A 23,038-nucleotide genomic window follows, 5' to 3' on the forward strand; every position below is an offset into this window, starting at 1 on the left:
CTGATAAACGCGCGCCGTTACAGTTACAGTAGCAATCTGTGAGGAATAGTGGGCCCTGTCAGCGGTGTTGCGAAGTTTCCTCCTTGATTGAACGCCCTGTATTAATTTTCCTGATGAGTCCCGTTTTCAACAGCAGTAACTTCACATATTCGTTGTAGAAATATCAGCCTTTGTTGCCTCTTCACTCACGCTGCTTTGGGACAAACCAAATGTTAAGGCCATACAAATGTACGACGGAGGTTCACAGAGTCCCGGCACTGAGGAGGGGGGGAGATATGCTTCGTACTGCCGCAGCAGAGCTCATTTTCAGGACTCCCCAGTAGCGATATAATGCAGAGTCAAGTGTAAATGTATCTTCTTGGAAATTCGGAAAGGCCTTTGATACTAGAAGATTGAATCGTAATGAATTACTGATCAGTGTGAATATCTGATTGCAGCGCCATCACCGACACCCAGACCTAATGATGAGTCTGTCCGTCCCGTCGTCATCTGGTCAAGCATATCGGTAGTAGCTGTCATACTGGTGCTTATATTTCTGAAGACTACGTACACGTGTGGTGAGAGCATATTTAACTATAAAGTCCATTATCGTAAAAACCTTGGCAAGGGAAACCGAAGTACTCGGAGAAAACCTGCCCCAGCGCCACTTTGTCAACCACAAATTCCACATGTCCGAACCCGGGTCGCCGCGGTGGGAAGCCAGCGACTAACCTCCTGAGCTATGACGCGGCTTCCGGTATAGATGTGTGAATGTGTTTCAGGATCTTTCCTACGGGAGCCATCAGACACGAGACACGCAGACGCACCTACCCAATGGCAGCGTATACATCAGCCATGGCCGAGGAGTCCGACCCTTCAGAAAGTATTGCTGCTGTATTCCAGGGACTGCCCACAGTTCTGTGAGGTCGCTCGGGCGCTGGGACAACTGCTCCAGAGTTTCGGGAACTTGAAGGTAACTTGACCTCCAGGAGGTTGGAGAAAACTGCAGAGTGAGGAGCTTCATAACTTGTACTCCTCTACAAGTGTAATTAGAATAAACAAGTCCAGGAGGATGAGGTGAGCAGGGCATATAGCACGAATTGGGGAGAAAAGGAATGCATATAGGATATTGGAAAGAGACCACTGCGAAGACCAAGGCGTATGTGGGTGGACAATATTAAAATGAATCTTAGAGAGATAGGATGGGATGGATTGGATTGATCTGGCTTGGGATAGGGACCAGAACCTTCTGGTTCCATAAATTGCTGGGAAGTTCTTGAGTAGCTGCACAACTGGCGGCTCAGCTCCATATAGTCAGTCAGTCAGTCCTAACCGGGATCGAAACCAAGAATGACGCTGCTGGTTGGAAGGCAAAATATTGCTCTGTCCTGTTATACCCACAGTTCAGACACGAACCGATATTTCGGTAACAAAACCACACACATGAATTCGCGTATTTCTGTGTCTAAAAATCAGTACCGAAAATCAATATAATTTTACGAGTATAACAAATTGTAAATAACAGTCCACAAGAGGAAAACAACGAAGCAGCACATAAGTGACCACACGAATGACATGCAGGAAGCGGGGGAGTCCATATTAATATTAATTTAGATTTTACTACTGTTTTAATGGATTTTAAGCCACGTTTGATAATTTAAATTATAATCATATTGACAGCTACCTCGAGCATGTACAATTTACCAACTTAATTTAATTTATGTGCCGCGCCATAGCTCAAGCGGTTAGTCGCTGGCTTCCAACCGCGGCGGCCCGGGTTCGATCCCAGGTCTGGTCAAGTGGGATTTGTGGTGGACAAAGTGGCGCTGGGGCAGGTTTTCTCTGAGTACTCCGGTTTCCCCTGCCAATCTTCATTCCACCAATTGCTCCACAATCACCCTCACCTATCATCTGGGGCTGGTACAATAGGCTAGAAGTGGCCGCAGTACAAGGGACCCCACTAGCAATAATAATAATAATAATAATAATAATAATAACAATTTATTCGTTCATGATGATAGACACCTGTTGTATAGTGACAATGCGAACAAGTAAACAATAACCACGAAATTTGGAACGTCACAAAACGTGCTCCCTCATGAAACACGGAAATGTGTTTAAGGCGTAGTCAGCAGGTTAATGCAATGCAGACTTGTAAAGGCAGATGACGGGTTTGCACCGGAAATATGAAACAGCACTGGGAAAATGCTTCGTAAGCTTTTTATTATGCATTGTTTAATATTCCTATTTGTAGTCAGATGTGAACTCTTCTTCTGGTTCCATTATGCACTAATAAAATTCCACAGTACGCTATAGCGTCTGATGAAAGTCAAGACTTGAATCTTCTTTTGTTCATAAGATTTGAGGCTTTCACGGCGGTGGCTATGAAGAAAGCAGTCTTCTGGGATTTGGTACCGTGTATACGTGGTGTTAACCGACGTTTCGGAGGAACGTATCGCCTCCATCTTCAGGGTAGAAGGTTCTCACGGTCTCTTCGCTTGCGGATTTCTTATATTTTTTCTTCTACCCTGAAGATGAAGGCGATACGTTCCTCCGAAACGTCGGTTAACACCACATATACACTGTGCCAATTCCCAGAAGACTGCTTTCTTCTTTTGTTTGGTTGCTTCTTCCTTTGTATATTGTACTTGGAAGTTATTGGAGACATAATTTGTTCGCCATCCAAGGATGGTCTCCAGAAACAGTCACAATTATATTATTTTCATTTCCTTCAAAATCCTTTCCAATTCATCGTTCAGCAATCATTCTAAAATTCGATACTATGTAGCCCCATTCTTACAGCGCTGTAAAATAAACTCCACCATGAGAGAACCCGCCAAAATCACAGTGCCGCCTATCTTCTATCCCCATAAAAACTATTTCAGGTTTTGTTCGGTAGTTGCACATTCGTGGCTCTACAGGCCCACTTATATCGCTTTTCTCCACTCCGTTGCGCAGATACAACTGTCGTACTCTTGAATTATCAAATGGCATTCCATAGCGCGCGGCAGGAACACGAGAAGTTGGAATTTGGATTCAGATTTTGCGGGAAACATAATGGCGAGGGAAAGAGACTGCACACCTGCTCGGTGTGGAAACAGAAAATTATGGCGTTAGTCTCTCGTTTCAGTCGCTCACTGTGATGGAGACACGATGAAGGTATTTCAGAAAGAAATTCTGAGGACAGTAACCGGAGGTAAGGGGGAGATTCATAAGGAAATAAACTGTTAATATGAAGAGGAGGTATATTTTACTATTTGTAAAGTTATTTAACTACTCTTTCAATATCGAAAATACATACAGACGAAGAAAATATTGTTGAAGAGTGATTAAACTAAGAAAAATGTGAAGGAAAACCTTTAACATACATGGAAGAGGTATTGAGAGCATGTAGAGTTAATCTTATGAGAAGTAGCTTAAGCCCAGGATAGTATTAACTGGAAAGCAAGAGAACTGGACTGAACTGAATTAGCCCAAAATACGTTCCCACACCAGGAAGTGAGTCCCTTACTTCATTGATCAGATAAAGAGCAGGGAGGGTACAAATATGACGCGAATACATCCACAGATGTATAGAAACTGCTCTTCCCAGTGCATCTTGCCTTCATCTTCGTCCTCATGACTTCACTCGAGACGAACTTGAGCTCAGTGTTAAGTTACTAGCCGGTTCGATTCTGGTTGACCGCAGGATGTGCTGGAATGTCGCACAAACCTCGAAACAAGGTTTGCTGCTGGGTCGCTGTACCACTGTGTAATGTTACCCCCTCCGATAACCACTCAATCCGGTACAGTTGCGTATTTATTAATTTCCGCCCGACATTATTCAACGGGTTCACTTTGAAGCTGTTAGTAGCATAGGCGTACTTGGGCAATTTCGCTCAGGTTATGCAGACTGTATGTAATTTTAATTTGTTAATTTCCATTAAGATGACAGAGGGCGTCTGCATCTGCTTCACTCCAGACGTTACCAAAAATTCCCGTGGCCTTTCAAAATCTGTAGCTACCGGACATACAGTTTTCCTTACATGAAATTGCACACAAAAGTAGATCACCTGTTTTTCTTAAAAGAATTAAAACGATTTTCCTTTCTACGGAGTGGTCTCTCGGTGCTCTGGGTCAGGTTCTGCGTTTAGAAGTCTCGTGTTCCAACTCGTGCCTCAGCCCACTTCTTCCTAGAAACTCGCCCTTCCCTGAGAGGAAATTGAAAAAGAAAATGTTGTAGCCGAAGAGTTTTATCTTCTGGGATATAACGCCTTGTCCGAGAGAAGCCAACCGATGTTTCGGAGGGATTCGCTGCCTCCATGAAACTAGGTTTCTTGCTTGGCTTTACACCTAACTCTGAAAATGGCGGCGATATATGCCTCCGAAACGCCCTATGGAAGTCAACCGATATTTTGGAGGGATTTATTGCCTGCATGAAACTTCTGGTTTCTTACTTGGCTTAGGCTTTAACCGTAATATGGAGGCTACATGTTCCTCCGAAACGTCTGTAGACTTTCAGCTGACTACAAAGCGTTATGTCCCAGATGATGGTACTCTTCATAACCACCACTCTGAGAACCTCAGATCCTACATGAAATATTCTGAGTACTGTTACGTGTTCTATTTACATTTATCTGTTTAACATAAATTGTGACTTCTCTAACTACTGACCTTAAACGTAAAATATCTTTGTCGGCCCTTCAGACGCCTAGAGACATTAATCAATATTTACATCCTATTAGTAATGAAGTAAATACAGGAGAAGGCGAAACAGGAATTATGTCTACAGTACTTTCTCAACCTGACGATGAACCCAGCATATTCCTCCTAAACGTCGGTATCCGCCTACAAGACTACACAGTGTCACAGGCACCGAAAACCAGACTTTGAACAATCGCCATCTTGAAGACTTCAAAACGTACACAATTCTCTGTGACAGTACAAGGCATGGAGATAGTCCCTGTGCTTATACTCGTATACCGAGGCAGCTTACACCTTTATGCAAATTGATAGAATTACAATTTTTGTGCCTCAACGAATTAGTATTTATAGTTTTCCTTTTGTGTATTCTATTACGCACCAGAAATCAGCGAGAATTTCCCATGGCAGTCCAATCTACACCCATCCAACTGGTGTGAATACAATAATCTTCCCTCATTTCCACACAAGTCTACTTACTGTGCTCTTAGTCAAGCATGCGCACACACAGCACAAAGGGTGGTAGCGGGGAGATAAGTAACCCCCGGTATTGTTCTCCAGGTGCTGGATCCACTGCAGCAAAATGAAATGGAGCAAGTGTCAGAGAATATTTCGGGCTGGCTGACGCAACATTTGCAGAGTCCAGACGTGAAGCTGGTAATTGTGGTCTCTGAGGGGGCCATGGTAAGGCAGAATGCCCTGCTGAACAACCAACTTGTTCACAATGATGAGCCCCACTTTCTGGACCCTGTGTTCACACTGGCACTACAGCAGATGCATGAGAGACCGCAGCTGGGAAACGATTACAAGAGGATATTTCCTGTCAGGTAGACTTTTGTTCCTTCGGTCGGTTCTTTCACGACGGCATGCACTATAATTATGCAGAATTATTTATTTATTCGTATATTTATTTACATATTCCTCCTTTCACCAACACACGACCTGCACATGTATTCATACTTTGGTTCATTTTTCTTTAATGTTTTGTCTTAGCATCCTATTGCAGTTGGTATTGGAATTTATTTTACAGTTTTGTTTGCCATCAACCATGCAAAAATATCAAATTTTAAAATTAAATTATTTTCAACATTCGTCACTGCACTACATGTTTCGGCCTACCCGGACATAATCAGGAGCTTTGAAATTGGGGGGAAGTGCTGTGTCTTCCGCGCTACTGCGGTCCGTGCTTTTTCAAGATGAAGGCGAGGGGAAAATGTCCCTCCACGAGGAAATTCGCTCCTGAATTGAGAGACGAAATAAATTAAACCGGTTTCTTATCATTTAATATTCAAAATTTTGAAGAGACTGGTTTCTGGTATGGGAAACTAAATGACCGACAGGAACTTCTCATGGAAAGGCGGGACATTTTGGCTGTTCTAATTGAGTTCGTTGGAGGCAGTTAATAGTTATAGAATTTCTGCTTAAACAGTACATTGGTTATGAATGAATGTATAAGGGGTGGGCCTTCTCAGCCCTTGCAACGCGACCTACAATGATCTGTTGTGCTTCCCCTTTTGATTATCCCCTCAGCAATCCTGCACTTCATTCGAATGAATGTAATACAATCGAACTCATACGGGCTGAAATGACTGAGACGTCAGTCAGCTCGACACTTTCAGGCTGTTCGATACCGAGAGATCACTGAGCAAGGCAATCGAAAGGAGGACCGAATTTCACGCGTACGGTATACAGGATAAAGGCAGGAAGAAGTTAACCGCTCGGGAAAGTCACACAAAGGAAATGATGAGTCAGGAATGAGTGGCGGTTGAGCTATTATGATTGGGGTTTATGTTTCTCAAGAGTGACCGTAGTTTTCACAGCGTACGGAAGAGAAATAATGAAAGGCCCTATATTTGTTCGTTACATTGTTTGGTTAATGTTGCATGCTGTTCAGCATGGTGCTCGCCATTGCTCGCCATCCTCTGTCACCGGCCTGCTAGCTCTGGCAATTCTGGTATTCTCCACAACTGGTATGTCTCCACATGCGTCCCATAGGGCCACTTTTCTCTTAGAAATTGTGGCATTTTTATTTTCCTTAGGCGTGACCAATCTTTTCTCTCTTTATATTCTGATAGGCTGTTTTAAAATATATAAATATAATTACCGTACCCTTTCCAACTTCCCAATGTTTCTTCATTAACCATCTCAATATAAACGTCAATTATGCTCTTGTACTTTTCTACAAAATGGGTATTGTGCTTCCCAGAAATAAGCCTTTCTTATGTAACTCCCTGTATTTTTTAGTTTGAATTATTTCGTAAATATTGTAACAGTAAAAAGTGTTACTCCTGTATAAATATGGCAGAATTACTTGTCTCCTTCCTTATATGAGGGTTCAAATGAAACCCGTTCACAGCGCTCCTATGTGAATATTTTATAATTTTGTAAAATCATTAGGCGGCATAAATTTGTCATTCCAAGGTTAAATAATCAACCCTGTAATTCTACAGGTTTGAAGACTTCACGCCAAGCGAGGTTTCTTTATCTCTGATCGTTCCACTGAAGTGCTATGTTCTGCAGAGACATCTGGGAAAACTCATAGCGGAGCTTGGACAGTAAGTTTGCATGGCAAAGTCAGCAACAAAGTCATTATCTGACAACAGGCAAAATATTATGACAGAGGTGAAATAATCCTGGAAATGATGAATCTTTCTCAGTTTAGACCAGAGAACTGTATAAAAACGTTAAAATCAAGATTACATGACGAAATTATTCTGTCCACTTTCTTAATAAAGTTTAGGCATTATATGCGGGCTCCTAGACAGAGATCACGAATCGAACAAATATGAAAACACAGCTAAGTAAAAATATTTTAAACTGTCAGAAATGAAAGTACAAGTAATTTATTCTCAGAATATTGGTGTCATCAGGGCTGTAGTCGCGCGAGGGAGGTCCGAATGGAGCCCTTGTCTTTTTCTGAATGCCAGCTGCCACCCTGGCACTTGTTTTAATGACACTGATTACAGTGCACACAGCCACAAGAGAAGGACACATCACAAGACACAGTATACACAAAATATAGGAAGATTGATATAATACGCGAGTTTGAAATACGACGTATAAGATGATATATCTTAACAAATTTTAATATATACATTTTATTATAGTACATGACGAACATACATTTTAAATCATTTTATAGACGACACATGATGGCGAGCAGTGCAATAGTTTAACGTAAATAACACACCTGAGGATGGCACAGTGATGCCGAAACATGTAGTGAAGTGACATGTGAGATTGTGTGCACTAGAAGACCGTCAATACATACACATCATGGACGTCTATGATCTGGGTTTTCATTTTCAGAGTACCATCAGTACTCATGTACAGCTTCGTTTACAGTCAGTGAGAGGCAGTGAGGAGTTCTTGCACAATATGTTAGGGCAATACAGTTAATTATAAACTTCTGTTGGTTCCAGATGCAACTCAGCAGCAGAAGCTGGTTATGAAGACATCCGACGCATATGCCCACAGGAAGTGAGCCAGCTGGAATCGGCCATAAGAGACATGAAGTCATATTGTGATGACAATCCACACTACCTTAAGGATCATTTCTCGGTGGTTTCCCGTTAAATTAAATGAGACAAGAATATGTGTGCAAGATAGAACCTATGAGCATGATTCTCAGCTACAAACTCTGTTCTTGGAGTTCACAGATCAGGAATCATTTCATAAAATACAACTTCTGTGACTGTTGCAATCTGTTTGGACACAAAGTTGAGTGAAACGTCTGCAATAAAATTGAGCTGTAAATTAGGCTGATTCTTATGTGTGATGAGAGTTGAAGAAGGCGGTGAGTTCCAGGCTCCTCCATTTTTCCACTTTAAAAAATTATTGTACAGGAGATCTCCACACTGCTGTTAAACGCAAGAACTCTCAGCCTTGCTTTCCCGTGTCGAAAGCAAGTTTTCTTACTTCATTATTTGCTTTTCTTTCAGTTCTGATAAGATTATGAATACTTTCCAGGGCGCATTAATTTAAAAAATAAAACAAGTTTGGCTGCACTGTCCTTGCACGCATATTGATTTGATTTCTTACAGTGGTCAAGATGAAAGTTTTCGTTTCTCTGGATTATGGCTTTATGCAATGTTGCAGATACTGCCATTAACTTCATGAAGCTGAAGCCGCCAGTTGGTGCAGCAATTTATGGAAGCTCAAGGTTAATTACCGTGTTCACAGGAGCCCTCCACTGGTTCCTGCCCTGAGCCAGATCAGTCCAGTCCATACTACCCCAACCTATCTCTCTTAACATTTATTTTAATGTTATTCAGCCACTTACGTCTTGGCCTTCCTACTGATCTCTTTCCGTCTGGCTTTCCCACCAATATCCTACATACATTCCGCTTCATCCCAATTCCTGCTACATGTCCTGCCCATCCATCGTCCTTGACTTAATCTTTCTATTTATATCTGGCGGAGAGTACAAGTTATGAAGCTCCTCATTAATGTAGTTTTCTCCAACGTCCCGTCACTTCATTTCTCTTCCGTCCAAATATTCTTCACACCACCCTGTTCTCAAACACCCTCAGTCTGTGTTCCTCCCCTAATGTCAGAGACGAAGTTTCACACCCATACAGAACCAGATGCAAAATTATACTTCTTGTATATTCTATTTTTATATTTCTAGATATCAGACAAGAAAACAGAAGGTTCTGGACTGTGTGGTAGAATTATATAATCTGAAATATATATAAATATATTCTGAGACAGTAGATTTAGAACGAGGCAGTATGTTCCTTTCATTTGTTGATAGTCATCTACAAAACTACACAACGTTGTAACTTAAAGAATATTACAATATTGGCAACTAGAATTGTCAAAAGATGGCACTACTACTACTTGTGTATATACCTCAAGACATCTTTGTTTCCTCTCGTTCCCAGCATGGGAAGCGTTAGCACACTGCTGAATATTTATGCAAAGACAGGTGACTAAGTTGTATACTATTCAAATTATTACCGAAGTTTGAATAGGCAGGAGACATTCTGCATGGAATTTACGTTTGTGATATTGTAAATCACTACAATTACTCGTAATCCGGAATATTTACTGGGTATGCGTCACATATTAGTAGGAAACTCGATATATAGGGACAGTGAGCAAGTATGGGGAAATTTAAGCATTTGCTCACGTCACGGTATGTGACCTTGGGAAATTACTTTTTTCGGTTTGTAATTTGATTAGTGGGCGACTGGTTTGCAGCAGCAATATTATCCGGCGGCAGGGACGGCGAAGCTGAAGAACAGCAAAATTTAAGGCGAGTCCCGATGAGGTCATGGGATTTTTTTTTCAATTGCCCTAATCCTTCCAGCCTCACTATGACCCTGGGGTCGACTCAGCCTCTAACAGAAATGAGTACCGGGAATCTTCTTGGGGGTAAATGGCGGCCGGCGCGTAAGACTGACAACTTCACCGTCATCTGTTAGCCGATTGTCTAGAAAATGTGGGAACCTCAACGTCTCACAACCCTATGGGCCTCCACGGCCTGTTACAGGGATACTTTTACTTATTTTTTACTTTTACGACAAGCAGCAGTCTTCGAGAATGTCTTCTTGTATACATTTCGTGTGTAACATAGGAAAAAACCAGAATTATATCATTTCCCCAAACATTTGAGTCGGAATGAGATGTTGGCTTACGGCTGAACATATTTGAACTGGACAGAGCTAGTTCGCATATGGTCACTTCTCACGCAACGCGGACGTGGGAAAATTTATACCTGTAATATGGTTAATATAGTAGCATTTGTTGGGGTGTGCGCAGACAGTGTGAAACTGCTTCGTTATGTGTAATCTTTTGCGTGATACCGTACAAACTCCATATATTACTTTATGGGCACTTTTGAAGCGTTTCAGAAATGTTCTTAAAAATAATTTTGCCTAAAAAGTAAAAATTGTGTTTATATTTGTGTATCAAAGGAAACATACCAAAATGCAATTCTTACAGGACCCGAGCCGAAGAGATGGCGGTAATGTGAATGACGTAAGACGGACAGGATAGCGCAGTCGGTGTAGCGGCTGGCTACGGGCTGGACGATCGAGGGGTCGGAGTTCGAGTACCAGTAGTGTTAACAATTTTCTCTTCTCCACATCGTCCAGACCGGCTCTGAGGCCCACCCAGACTTCTATCCTATGGGTACTGGGGGCCCTTCCCCCAGGGTGAAGTGACACTGACTATATTACCAATGAACATTTTTAAACACTTAATTACATGCTTCAGAGTTAGTACTAGTAAAACAAACTCCGTGGCCTGTAGTCCGCAAGCGAACTACACCGACCGAGGGACCGCTGCTTGTCGGTCAAGTTAGTGCCAACTTTTTCGGATAGAGGGTGTCGCGTGAACAGCGCAATGAATCCCCACGGCTGTTAATTTCGGTTTTCTAGACCGGAGCCGCTATTTCCTGGAAGCTGCTCCTCAATTATCCTCACCCAGAAAATCTGGTAGCGCCGGGAATCGAACCCGGGATCTCTGGATCTGTAACCAGGAACTCTGACCTCTGAAAATAGTCGATGTGATCACAAGATGATATGGGCCTACCTTCCTGCACGTGCCTAAACGTCTGATCCGTCGTCTAAGAGGACGAACCAAAGTGGAGAACGCCAGGGGTTCCATGCGAAGACAACACTGGTCAGCTGAGGGAATTAGCTACAGAGAAGCCAGTGTTACCATTCCCTTCGACTCTGGAGATGTTGGCAAGATGTTCCTCTGAAACGTCGGTGTCACAACCCTGAAGACCATAGCCAAATCGCTGGTTTTTTATTTGTTATAAATATGACTAGCTATAGACTAGAGTCGCCTCTACCACCAGAAAATCACGTCAACACGTAGCGGTCACAAAGTTTAAAAAAATATTATCGCAAAATATTTCATTTCCATTTTAGTACAATTTTAATTTTTATGTTTGAGTCTCCAATTTTTTTAAATTTTATTATATGAGTATTTTAAAATTTTAACTGAAAGTCAATTTATGCATTTAAAAACAGTCGTGTGCACACTAAAGATCTTTATTGAAGAATCAGATGGTTAGATGCAATTCAGTAACAGCGTGGTATCATTGTACACCTGATGATGATCCAGTATAAGGGTCGAAACCTGTAGCGGCAATAAAAACAAATGTTGATACGACAGTGTTTAATTTTTTGTTTTAAATAGAGGACATTATTGTGTAGACTGCGTGCTTTTGTATACATTTTATGTACCTAAGACTAGCTACTGCGCTTTTCAAAGCCTGACGTGTGTACTTCAAAAATAAGTTCTTCTGCGGAACAGAAATATATTTATTTTTATATTTCCCCTTTGCTTAGCTTTTACGAACATAAGCCTACTGATTCCCAACAGCAGCACTGAGGATATCAAAATGTGTCTATTATTACTCGCATTAGCACTCATGCCCGTTTCACGGGGCGTATGTCATTTCTACAACTGGGCGACAGAATATTTCCTGGCAACTGGGCATTTTTTAACTTAACTATTGGCAGCACTCAATCTATATTTGTCTGTAGCATGGGTGTTTAAATTGATGACATATAGATATAGATTTAAATTCTCCTGCTAAACAGTGTAAAAATGTAGCATAATTAATTATACTGCATCACTATGAGAACACATATATATTAGTTACATTTCCACAGGCTTCACCCACGAGTTTTTGTAGGGATATTTCTCCAAATGTTGAGTCTAAATTTCCCCTAATGTAAGAAAATGGACGTACTGATCGCGTACTTTTATTAAGTCAGGTTTTCTTCCATTTGTCCTTAAACTGACAACAAATTGAACGTGAAATGCTGCTTGTGTTCTTAAATCCTGTTAAAATTAATTTATTAATTTTTCTGAGTTCTAACCAAGCGCAAAAAAATGTCTCCTCTCTTCATGTGTTGAAATTAAAATTTTAAATTAATAGAGCAGATCACGGATTTAAGTTCAGTGCATTTCAGAACAGGAAGCGCAGCTAAATGTATGCAGACATCAACTCACATACTGTGTTGTTGTCTGCTGTTCCAGTCAAATTCATTTTTCTTGAAACAGTATTCCGATAATCGGCATTACTTTTGTGATAGCTTTATCAGGGAGATTTATGTATTTCCCGCAAGTGACTATTTACATTGAATTACAACCTGTCCATATTATTCGATTCTATTACAGCGCGAGAAGTTACAAAAATTAATTTTACCTTTATCAGCAACAACGCGTCAAATTGCTGATTACTATAATAAAATTCTCCATTTCATTTCGAGGACAAATTTTGCTGATTCCTCTGTAATTCGAAATAAGAAATGCGATGCTGTGCAGCATATATGCTCTGCTTAAATCAGCAGCTACCGCTCAGAATCTGACATTAGCAGATACCTGCATTTTGCAGAGCATTCATTTCAGTTTCAGTACTTAGATCGGTAATGTTATTTCGCTACAAATGCAAATCATGATTGAAAACTGTGAAATAAATGCCTAGTCACAACGACAGTGATGTCAGACATCAAGCTGTTATTAAAACGAATACAGGTTTCTCACCCCAGTTTAAATTTTGAATATCTGCTAATTAGTAGAATTTTTTCCCCCTTGGCAGTACAGCCACAGTGGGCCTAGGCCTACCTCCATGAACTTCTCCGTTCACTTCGGTTTTTCTAGATCTTACACATTCGGTAGGACTCCTTGGGCGGGTGATCAGCTCGTCGCAAGGCCTCTACCTGTACACAAACACAGAAGAACGCACACACACAAACTAAACATACATGCCGTGAGCGGGATTCGAACCCACGATCCCGGTTTCCAAGCAAGCAAAGACAGTACATGCCAATTAGTAGAATACCTACATAAAAAAATGAAAATCTGGGAACTTCGTAACAATGACCATCTTGAAGAGTACTATATAATGACGTGTATTTCGTTGAAAGTCAACGGATATTTCGGGGGAGCATCACTTCCATTTTCAGGGATAAAGCATAAGCCGAACATGAGTGTGAAAGCATGGGGCGTGCCTAGTCTAAACATACTACAACAAGTTTGTTTACTGGTCTGCATTATTGTGTTTTCCTCCTGTGCTTGCCTGTAATTTGTCTTTGACTTGATGTAGTGTTTGTCCATAATGTAATTACTTGTGTCTACCCTGTGCTCTCTCTGTAATTGGCCTGCGGCTGTTGACTCGGCTCATAATAATAAATAATATAGAATTGAATTGAATTATAATTATTAGCATTATTATTCGTTCTTTGAGAACAGATTTTGCCTACTTTACGCTTGTCGAACATAACCTCAAAGACTGATTTAATCACTATGCGTAATTGTTGATTGAAGAATAATGTGTCATGCAGAAGATGGAGGTATGTTTATGGTCCACCTTCGTATCACCACACCTAGCGCCCGCTCGTCAGTTGTTATCGCTTTGAAACCGAAAGGGAAATGTGGCTTTCTTGTAGCTACTGTTCTGCGTTCTGTTCAAAAGAAAGCACGTATTCTGTGAGGCAGGAGCTGAATGTTTCTCTGTCGTTTTAATCAGGATGAACAGGGGAAGTCTGGAAATCTTTTAAGTGAACGATGCTTTCTCTCCCCGCTGTGAAGTGTCTGCCGCTACTCTCTCGCCTTCAGGCTTTAGAGGACCGAGTTTCACTTCCACCTCTCAAGTCTGTGCGTCCGCTGCATGGGTACTGCCGACTCTAACTAACTCCATGGACCTGAGCCCTTCTTGAGAAGCCACCAATCGCTCAGCTACTTAAGAATATCGCAGTATTTTTCTACCGCGAAAGTTCATTACCGTGCTCACAAGAGCCCGCACTGATCCCTATCCTGAGCCAGATCAATCCAGCCCATACCACCCCATCATATTGTAATATATGCACCTCTTAACATACATATATATTACTTTAAACATTATGTATATGATTTTGTCTGACTGTACAGACAGGAAGTTATAATTACAATAAGCTGGTTGAGACAAATACGCATGATGCAACACTTGTTTGTCGGCTAGAGAACAAGGAACTGCTATGAGCATGAACTCCACGTGTAATCATAGCATGTCACTGCCAGCCAACGCCCATCCTAGCCTCTTTAAAAGACCATGTTTTGGGGTGCGGATCGGACTTCATAGATTTCAGTTCATACACTGCACTTAGTCTCTGTGCACCGTCATAGGGACTTCATAAACTTCTATTCAGGCAATATTCTTGATCTCTGTACAACATTTGTATCAACATCATTTATATTAAATATATTCACTGTATCGTACTGCGAGTTCGGCTTGGATTTCAATCCTTAAGTGTCCGACGTACTACGAGGAACAGTCTCCCGCTCGGCTAACCTCTCGTATCCCATCACCATCATAGGGATACAACAATATCTCTCTAAGACCCATTTTAATATTATCCCCCACCTACGTCAAAGTGTTCCTACTGGTCTCCTCCCTTCTGGTACTCCTACTAAATTCCGGTATGAATTCCTCTCCTCCTCACTGCAGTTTCTAGGAATTTGAAAAGTACTTCTTTGAGGTTTCAGCTGGCATAGCGCACTCGGTATAGCGACTGGCTACGGGCGGGACGACCGAGGGGTCGAAGTTCGAGTCCCGGCAGGGTCAAGAATTTTCTCTTCTCCACGTCGTCCAGACCGACTTTGAGGCCCACACAGACTCCTCTCCAATGGGTACCGGGGGCTCTTCGCGGGGGTAAAGTAGCAGGTGTGTGAAAATGATCACTCACCTCCAACTAGTGCCGAGGTCAAGAAAACATGGATCTATACATCCACTCCCCCATACGCCTTAATGGCATAGTGTTTCATTAGTTAAGCACAGGGACAGCTTTAGCGTTTACCTTATTTCTTTGGGGTAGGGTGCAAAGTCATTACGTCCAAATCGGTCAATTGGTTCAAATGTTGAAAGGAACACAAACACCCAGAACGTGGGGATCTCAGATAAACCTGCTTTCCTTCCTGAAGAAATAAAAGTGCCCTAAAATGAGAGTGATTGTGTTGGAGATCATTTATGTCTCTCCCCAATTCATAAAAAAAATTAGTCTGACATTAACGTTGTAACCCAGAGCCTAAACGCATAATATCAGAAAAAATTTGTGAGACATTAAGCAGAGAATCTCCATGGTTGTTAGCGATTTAATGTTTTACAAAGGCCGCGCCATAGCTCAAGCGGCTAGTCGCTGGCTTCCCACCGCGGCGGCCCGGGGTCGATCCCGGGGCTGGGCAAGTGGGATTTGTGGTGGACAAAGTGGCGCTGAGGCAGGTTTTCTACGAGTACTTCGGTTTCCCCTGCCAATCTTCATTCCACCAATTGCTCCACAATCACCCTCACCTATCATCTGGGGCTGGTACAATAGGCCAGAAGTGGCAGTAGTACAAGGGACTTAGTCCCACCCCACTAGCAATAAAAAAATAGTTTTACAAATGATTGCCCCAAAACTCTGTCGTTGACACCGCCCTCGGTCTTTGGCTGCACTAAATAACAGTTACAATAAGGCACCGTGACGTAATTAGTAATATATTGCACTCAGTTATGAGTTATTCGTATTTAAAGGTCCACGGATTAGTCAAGGTGAAAGCGATATCGTAACAGAAAACTGCCGTTAGTCACAGACTCACTCCTGGCATCAGCTGTTTTCAATGTCGTGAACTTCATTGCCGTCCATGGGCAAGGCGAAATGAGGTCTTTCCACGCATGCGTTGTGGGGGAGGGGTACGGCGGGGTGGGTTACGAAGCTGTGGGGATATTTGACGCTGCTAACAATTCACTCGCAATGCAGACAGTTGCTCAGTGGTATTACGGTGCAGTTGATGTGAACTTGCATTGACACGAACATAGTTATAAATTGATTTTGTAATGTATACTCCTTTAGAAATAATAGGTTTAATTAGTCTGTGTATTCTGGGCTTCTTGATAGCCCGAAGAATTATACGATTACTTTATAATAACGTGATAGGGCGACTTATGAGGACGAATGTGAATTTGAAAGAAATGGGACGTTGGGCAGGTAAGTTTCTTGTAATTAAAATATTCATATTACAAAATAATTAGGCTTAAACAGCTTCCCTAGGAAGCTAACCTAAGCTCCCTAAAGAAATATGACGTTAGAAACAATATTATAGATTACAGCTAACAACCACTCAGGCAAAAATATATTCTAAAGGTTTGTTGCTGTGTTCACAAGAGTCCATCATGGGCCCTGTTTGTTTAGTCCACAGCCACTCACCCAATATTTTAATATTTATTTATTTGTATCCATGAATCTGGGTTTAGATCTTAGAAATTATGTCTCCCCTTGAGACAAAAAGTGTAAATTTCTTCCTGTACTTAATTAAGCACTAAGCCATGGAGGTGTGTGGGGGAGTGGATATACAGATCTACCATTCTTGACCTCAGCACTAATTGGAATTGAGTCCCAAACAAAATATTGTATGCACAGTAAAAAATGTTACAGAAACAGAGACTTTGTGTGCAAAAGTGACCATTTTTACGTTGTGGTCATCTGGATTATAACAATGTGTTCAAGGCTGTAGGTGGGTACCAGCATTTTGTCGGAATATACTGACCTTCTTGAGGTACTTACCAGAACACTACACTAGTGCTATACAGAGCTGAGCTGTCCCAGGTCTCATTAGACTATAGCTGTGAAAGCAATTTACTGATTATTGAAGCAGAAGTGGTAAATATTAGTTTGATGATGATGATGATGATGATAGTGGTAGTAATTTTTTCTTTTTTTTTCCCCCTTGGCACTACAGCCCCAGTGGGCCTAGGCCTACCTCCATGAACTTAGTGGTAGTAATAGTAATCCTTAATTTAAATATCATTGCTAGTCATACTAACATAACAGTCTGTCACTGTTGGGCTATCTGTTCACATATTCAGGATGGCGTGACCAAAAAATATTCGTAACAGTCTTAATATTATATTTGAGCCCACTGTTGCTTTGATGTGTCACTCACTCGATTACCCCAGTCTTTAATGCACTTTAAAGTGATCACAATCTCTTTTTAATTTAGAATTATAGTAAAATCGCATCAATTGCTGCATGCTTCTGCCCTAAGTCGCCATATTAAGGCAATTGTTGACTTTTTGAAACTGTTGCGCTGTACTAGATCGTAAGACATTTCCTTGCTCTAGCATGTTCTTGTTCACACTAAAATGTGTTTGTCTGAGAACGAAACTCTCCCGTCCGCATTATTTTTCTTTTGCAGCGTCCGTGTTTCTGTAATGTATAAATACAGGATGTCCCAAAAATGTATTCACTCTTTGACAGGAATCTCAAAATCGAGCGTCCATCGGATTTTGAAGCGAGTCCATTGGAAAAGTTACATTGCAACATTACCCACGCTCTCACTAAAGATTATCCTGACCGGAGAACTGAGTTTTATCAATAGTACATGGAAAAACGTGAGGAAAATGCAGTGTTTCGAAACATAATTATCTGGAGCGATTAGGCCACATTTAAGTTAAATGGCACAATTAATCGACACAATTGCACCTACTTGGCTCCTCAAAATCCGCATGTCTTCAAATTCCAAATGAAATGCTTCGTACAGTTTGTGGTTCCGTCGATCCGCGTTATCAGCTCTGTCTGGATAATGATGGTCATCAGTTCGAACACTTGCGAAAACGCATAGTGCAGTAGACTTGTTTTCTTCAAGTTAAATCATTATATCTATTTTAAAGAACATTGCATTTGGTGTCATTAAAAAGGCGAGTACATTTTTGGGACACTCTGTATGTAATGTATAATTGACGTGAATTTAATGTCATTTTTAAATTAAAAAGAGATTGTGAACAGTTTTTAAGTTGCATTAAAGAGAGATGAATGAGTGGGTAAGAGTCTTAGATTTTCAGTTTTGTTGTGATGATATGAAAAGCCTGTTGGTACGTAGCAGTGAGAATGTTTGTTCTTTAAAAGTTACAACAGGAGAATCAGACGGAAGGAGAGAGCAACAGATTCGTTTGAAAGAGCTGTCTCTCTCTTAAAGTCACCCAAAACATCTAAATGGATTAAATACGATAGTGGAATTTAGCAAAGCGTGATAGGCTGGGCATATGACTAGGATGGAGGAGACAGGATATGCATGCATAAATTTGGTAAGGAAACATCTTGCGAAAGGCTATTCGGAATTAAGATGGAACTTAGGAGGATATATATGGATAAATACCGTCTTAAGTGCAACAAATTTTTTATTGTAGTTTTTACTTCTTTTTCCTCCTCCACACTACATGTTTCGGCCCTAAATGGCCATCATCAGGTGTGTATCACTCACGTAGCTGTTACACTGCTTGTTAAAATTTAAAATTACCAGTCTTTCTGATTGTATAAAATCTTTGTTAATCTACACGCGTCGATTTGATTTTTAAATTAGCACTTTTTAAAACTTAATTCAAGTTAAAATGTCTATAAGATCTCTGTTCTTTCTTTTTCAAATTTTTAGTTAAAATTTTTTTTCAGGGTACATGCCCTATATCTACGGTGCTGCAGCGTATTAAAGATAAGCAGCGACACACACAGAGAGCGCCTACACTGAACAACACATGAACAACGATAAAAACAAGAAGTGGCCGCTGCAGCACCGTAGATATAGGGCATGTACCCTGAAAAAATTTTAACTAAAAATTTGAAAAAGAAAGAACAGAGATCTTATAGACATTTTAACTTGAATTAAGTTTTAAAAAGTGCTAATTTAAAAATCAAATCGACGCGTGTAGATTAACAAAGATTTTATACAATTAGAAAGACTGGTAATTTTAAATTTTAACAAGCAGTGTAACAGCTACGTGAGTGATACACACCTGATGATGGCCATTTAGGGCCGAAACATGTAGTGTGGAGGAGGAAAAAGAAGTAAAAACTACAATAAAAAATTTGTTGCACTTAAGACGGTATTTATCCATATATATTGTGTGAGTGTAACAGGATGCTGAAATATAACATTAGGAGGATATGTTGTGAGGGGGCTGGAACAAGTTCAGTGGGTATTGTGTCCAGTGATGGGCTTTCATAAGAAACTTCCGTGTTCTCACAGAATATTAGTTTCCAGTGCCCATTACAGATATAAGAAGCAGTCCCAGAATTTTATACTCACTCACATAAATTTTAGCTCGTTGCTTCTTGCGATGTTAGTCGTTTTATTCTTTGTGAGGTACAGTGTTCGGTCTTTGGAGGGAGTCGGTTTTCCAGACTGAGGTATATGCTGAAATGGTCCTTGAAGACCAGTTCTACAGTTCTATAAATTTCCGTGTCATGAATAAACAATAATGTCAGCTTGACTTGTAAGGTTCTAAACATTAACCCTTATTGAATATGCGCATGTAGTTCAATGCTCATTAGCTTAGAAAGCTCCACAGTGGCAAACAGGAAATCTCAAGTGGCCCTGAACGATTATTATATGAGAGGGGGCACTTTGGGTGGCATCACAGACAAAACTTTCTGGCACGCATTAACGCTGTGAAAAGTTATGTCATGTGCAACAGGTGTCATGGCTATGTTATCACAATTTATGACGGTTATTCTTTATGTTATCCATTTTATTATTATTTTTAGTTTTAATGTTATGTGGGATGTAGTTCAATCACAAGGGTGGCAGTGTTCTGATCATGAAGTGCAAAGGAAAATATTTATACGGCAGTGTCTCACATTCTTCTTTCAGTTTCAAGTGTTATATGCCTAGCTGTACTCTTTAAATTAGCACCACTTCATGGTGCTGAGCCCTTCTTGAGAAGCCTTCAGTTGTGTAGCTACTCAAACATTTTCCAAAATTTTATGACACCTGAAGTTTCATTGTCGTGTTCACAGGAGCCTTCCACTGGTCCCTATCATGAGCCAGATCAATCCAGTCCATACCACCCTATCCTGTCTCTCTAAGTTCCAGTTTAATATTATCCACCCACCTATGTGGTAGGCTTCCTTGTGTTCTCTTTCCTTCTGGCTTTCCCACAAAAATATAATCTAAAAAATAAAAAACCTCTCATGTTAAAACATACTTTACAAACTGTGTTAATAATAGTGACATTGTGGTAATGAATACTGTTAAATGTACCTTGTTGGAAGCATACCAAGAAAGGAGGTTAGAAAGACTAGGCGCTGCTGTTTAAGTAAAATATTGAGGTCTCCTCGTGCATGAGGCTGCTCTGAAATACGTACAGTAGCTGTAGCCATCAGTATCCAAGTAGGCCAAGCAATGAACCTTCTACACATCTAAGTTTGAGAGTCCATTGAGTGTGAATGAGAAACCTGAAGTCTGCTGAGTCAGTTTAAGAGGGCAGTAATTAACTGTGTGTGTTTACAGAGCTGGTTAGCACTGCCCTGAAAGCCTGAAGAGCCCGAAAAATTAGTTACATACATAATTTGAAAGTTGTAGGTGAGGTTTAGGGGCTCGCGGTAGCGTAGTTGGTTGAGCCGGAAGGTCGCGGATTCAAGTCTCGATGAGGTCATTGGCTGTTTTTCAGTTGACCTAACCCTTCCAGCCGCACTATGGCCCTGGGATCGACTCAGCCTCTTACAGAAATGAGTACCAGAAATTAAATAATTTTCCTGGGGAGTAAAGCGCGGCCGGTGCGTAAGGCTGACAACCTTACCGCCAACTTTGAGCCGATTGTCTAGATAATGTGGGACCCTCAACGTCTCACAACCCTATGGGCCTTCACGGCCTGTTACAGCGATAGCTTTACTTTTACTTTTATTGCTAGTGGGGTGGGACTAAGTCCCTTGTAGTGCGGCCACTTCTGGCCTATTGTACCAGCCCCAGATGATAGGTGAGAGTGATCGTGGAGCAATTGGTGTAATGAAGATTGGCAGGGGAAACCGAATTACTCGGAGAAAACCTGCCCCAGCGCCACTTTGTCCACCACAAATCCCACTTGACCGGACCTGTGCCTTTATTTTTAAATAACAGACACAGAAACCTTCTTGTTTTACTAATAACGAAACTTGCTTGTCTAAAGGCGCGTCCACATTACTCGTGCTCGTGCTCGTCGGGAGACTCGTCTGGCTTTTACCTGTGCTCGTAAATCTTCGTCCACACTACTTCAGTTGCTCTCCAGACTTCGGCGCGTGAGGATCCGTATATTTACTCGTAGTGTGTATAGGCTGTAGTCGTATTTTAATTTATTGGCTATAGTTTTTAAATTAAAAATTAAAGATTTGCTTGTCTCGTGACTTGTCATATCGTCCACATTACTCGCGAGCATAGCGAGTCACACGAGCACGAGTAATGTGGACGTGCCTTAAGGTCACATATGGTCTGTGTTGACCTACCTGGCCTCTACCCACATAGGCAAGTGTCAGAGACTCCACTTGGGGCAAGGGCGAAAGCATACGGGTAATTTCATTATGCACGGTGATGTGTGAGGGGGGCATGGACTCTTAGCCCAGGGGAGGGTGTTATTCTAGGTAGGTGGAGATTTCATTTGTAAGCAGAAAAATTCTCATGAGTCTTACCGGGTATCAAACTCAGAACCTTTTGAATGAGATTCAAGTTTCTTACCCCGAGACGACCAAGTACTCCTTTAAAATAATAGAAGTTATGACATTTAAGTATAATTCCGTTGCCGAATAATTAGGACTCTCATGACGAGAGGGAATGTGCATAGTTTCTTAACATCATTTCCAGTGTATGACACAAACTCCATCCAAAGTGCAACAATTTATTGTAGTTCCTTTGTCTTCTTTTCTTCTACACTACATGTTTCCGCCGTAAATGGCCATCATCAGGGTATTTCTCTCACGGAGCTGTTACACTGCACGTAGTTTAAAATTTAAAACACCAGCTTTCTTAAGTGTTCATTTCTCCGTTGATAACACAGGCCAACAGCTGTTTTGGTGCCGGGGTATTTGGAGCTGATTTCATATGAATTTGATGCCCTGAATTCAAATATGGCATTAGTTCTTGCCTAGGAGCTCAAATTTTTAAGATATAACATTTTGGTGAAATATACGTTACACTATTTTAAGTTAAATCAGTGGATCAAATAAAAAAACTCAACATGGAATTTTTATTACTATATTATAATTATATTTTATTATATTAAATACAAAGATAGAGGAAAAAATCATCGACTATATATAACAGTCAAACCAACTATAGTCACGGAACACTACGGAAGCTTCTTTTTCGTGACTTTCTTGAATGTATTTTAGAACAGTCCCTTTTTAAACTCCAGCAGTAATCTGCCATCATGTGTGTATCCCATCTTCCTTGGTAGCGGTCCTCCATAGTTTTAATATCCTGGTGAAATCTTTCACCTTGTTCCTCACTGGTGTCTCCTAAATTTTCAGGAAAACTATCTAAGTGACTGTGTAAATAGTGCACCTTAATGCTCATGTTACAGCCAAGGGATTTGAAACTGTTAAGCATCTCGTTTACCAGTTCAACATAGTTTTCAGCTTTGTGTTTGCCCAGAAAA

At 41.0% G+C, this 23,038-nt stretch overlaps 2 protein-coding genes across 10 annotated transcripts in view; both read left to right on the plus strand.

Moving 5' to 3' along the window:
* LOC111871142 overlaps positions 1 to 8,671 on the plus strand; it is a 100,649-nt gene extending 91,978 nt beyond the window's left edge. For 7 of the 9 annotated variants that reach the window (XM_023864017.2, XM_023864016.2, XM_023864011.2 and 4 more), the window contains 4 exons: positions 762 to 952; positions 5,221 to 5,486; positions 7,110 to 7,214; positions 8,082 to 8,671. In XM_023864017.2, the coding sequence (XP_023719785.1) occupies positions 762 to 952; positions 5,221 to 5,486; positions 7,110 to 7,214; positions 8,082 to 8,235 (716 nt within the window). In that variant the 3' untranslated portion in view covers positions 8,236 to 8,671. Of the gene's footprint in view, positions 1 to 761; positions 953 to 5,220; positions 5,487 to 7,109; positions 7,215 to 8,074 lie in introns of all 9 variants that reach the window. The other 2 variants (XM_023864014.2, XM_023864012.2) reach the window with 2 other exon arrangements.
* Positions 8,672 to 16,385: 7,714 nt separating this feature from the next.
* Positions 16,386 to 23,038, plus strand: part of LOC111871100 (very-long-chain 3-oxoacyl-CoA reductase-B) — a 26,985-nt gene continuing 20,332 nt past the window's right edge. Inside the window, exon 1 of the mRNA XM_023863898.2 lies at positions 16,386 to 16,628. Coding sequence (XP_023719666.1) covers positions 16,478 to 16,628 — 151 coding nt within the window. The 5' untranslated portion in view covers positions 16,386 to 16,477. The remainder of the gene's footprint in view (positions 16,629 to 23,038) is intronic.

Source organism: Cryptotermes secundus, unplaced genomic scaffold, assembly GCF_002891405.2.
Source record: "Cryptotermes secundus unplaced genomic scaffold, Csec_1.0 scaffold250, whole genome shotgun sequence".
Taxonomy (NCBI): Eukaryota; Metazoa; Arthropoda; class Insecta; order Blattodea; family Kalotermitidae; genus Cryptotermes; species Cryptotermes secundus.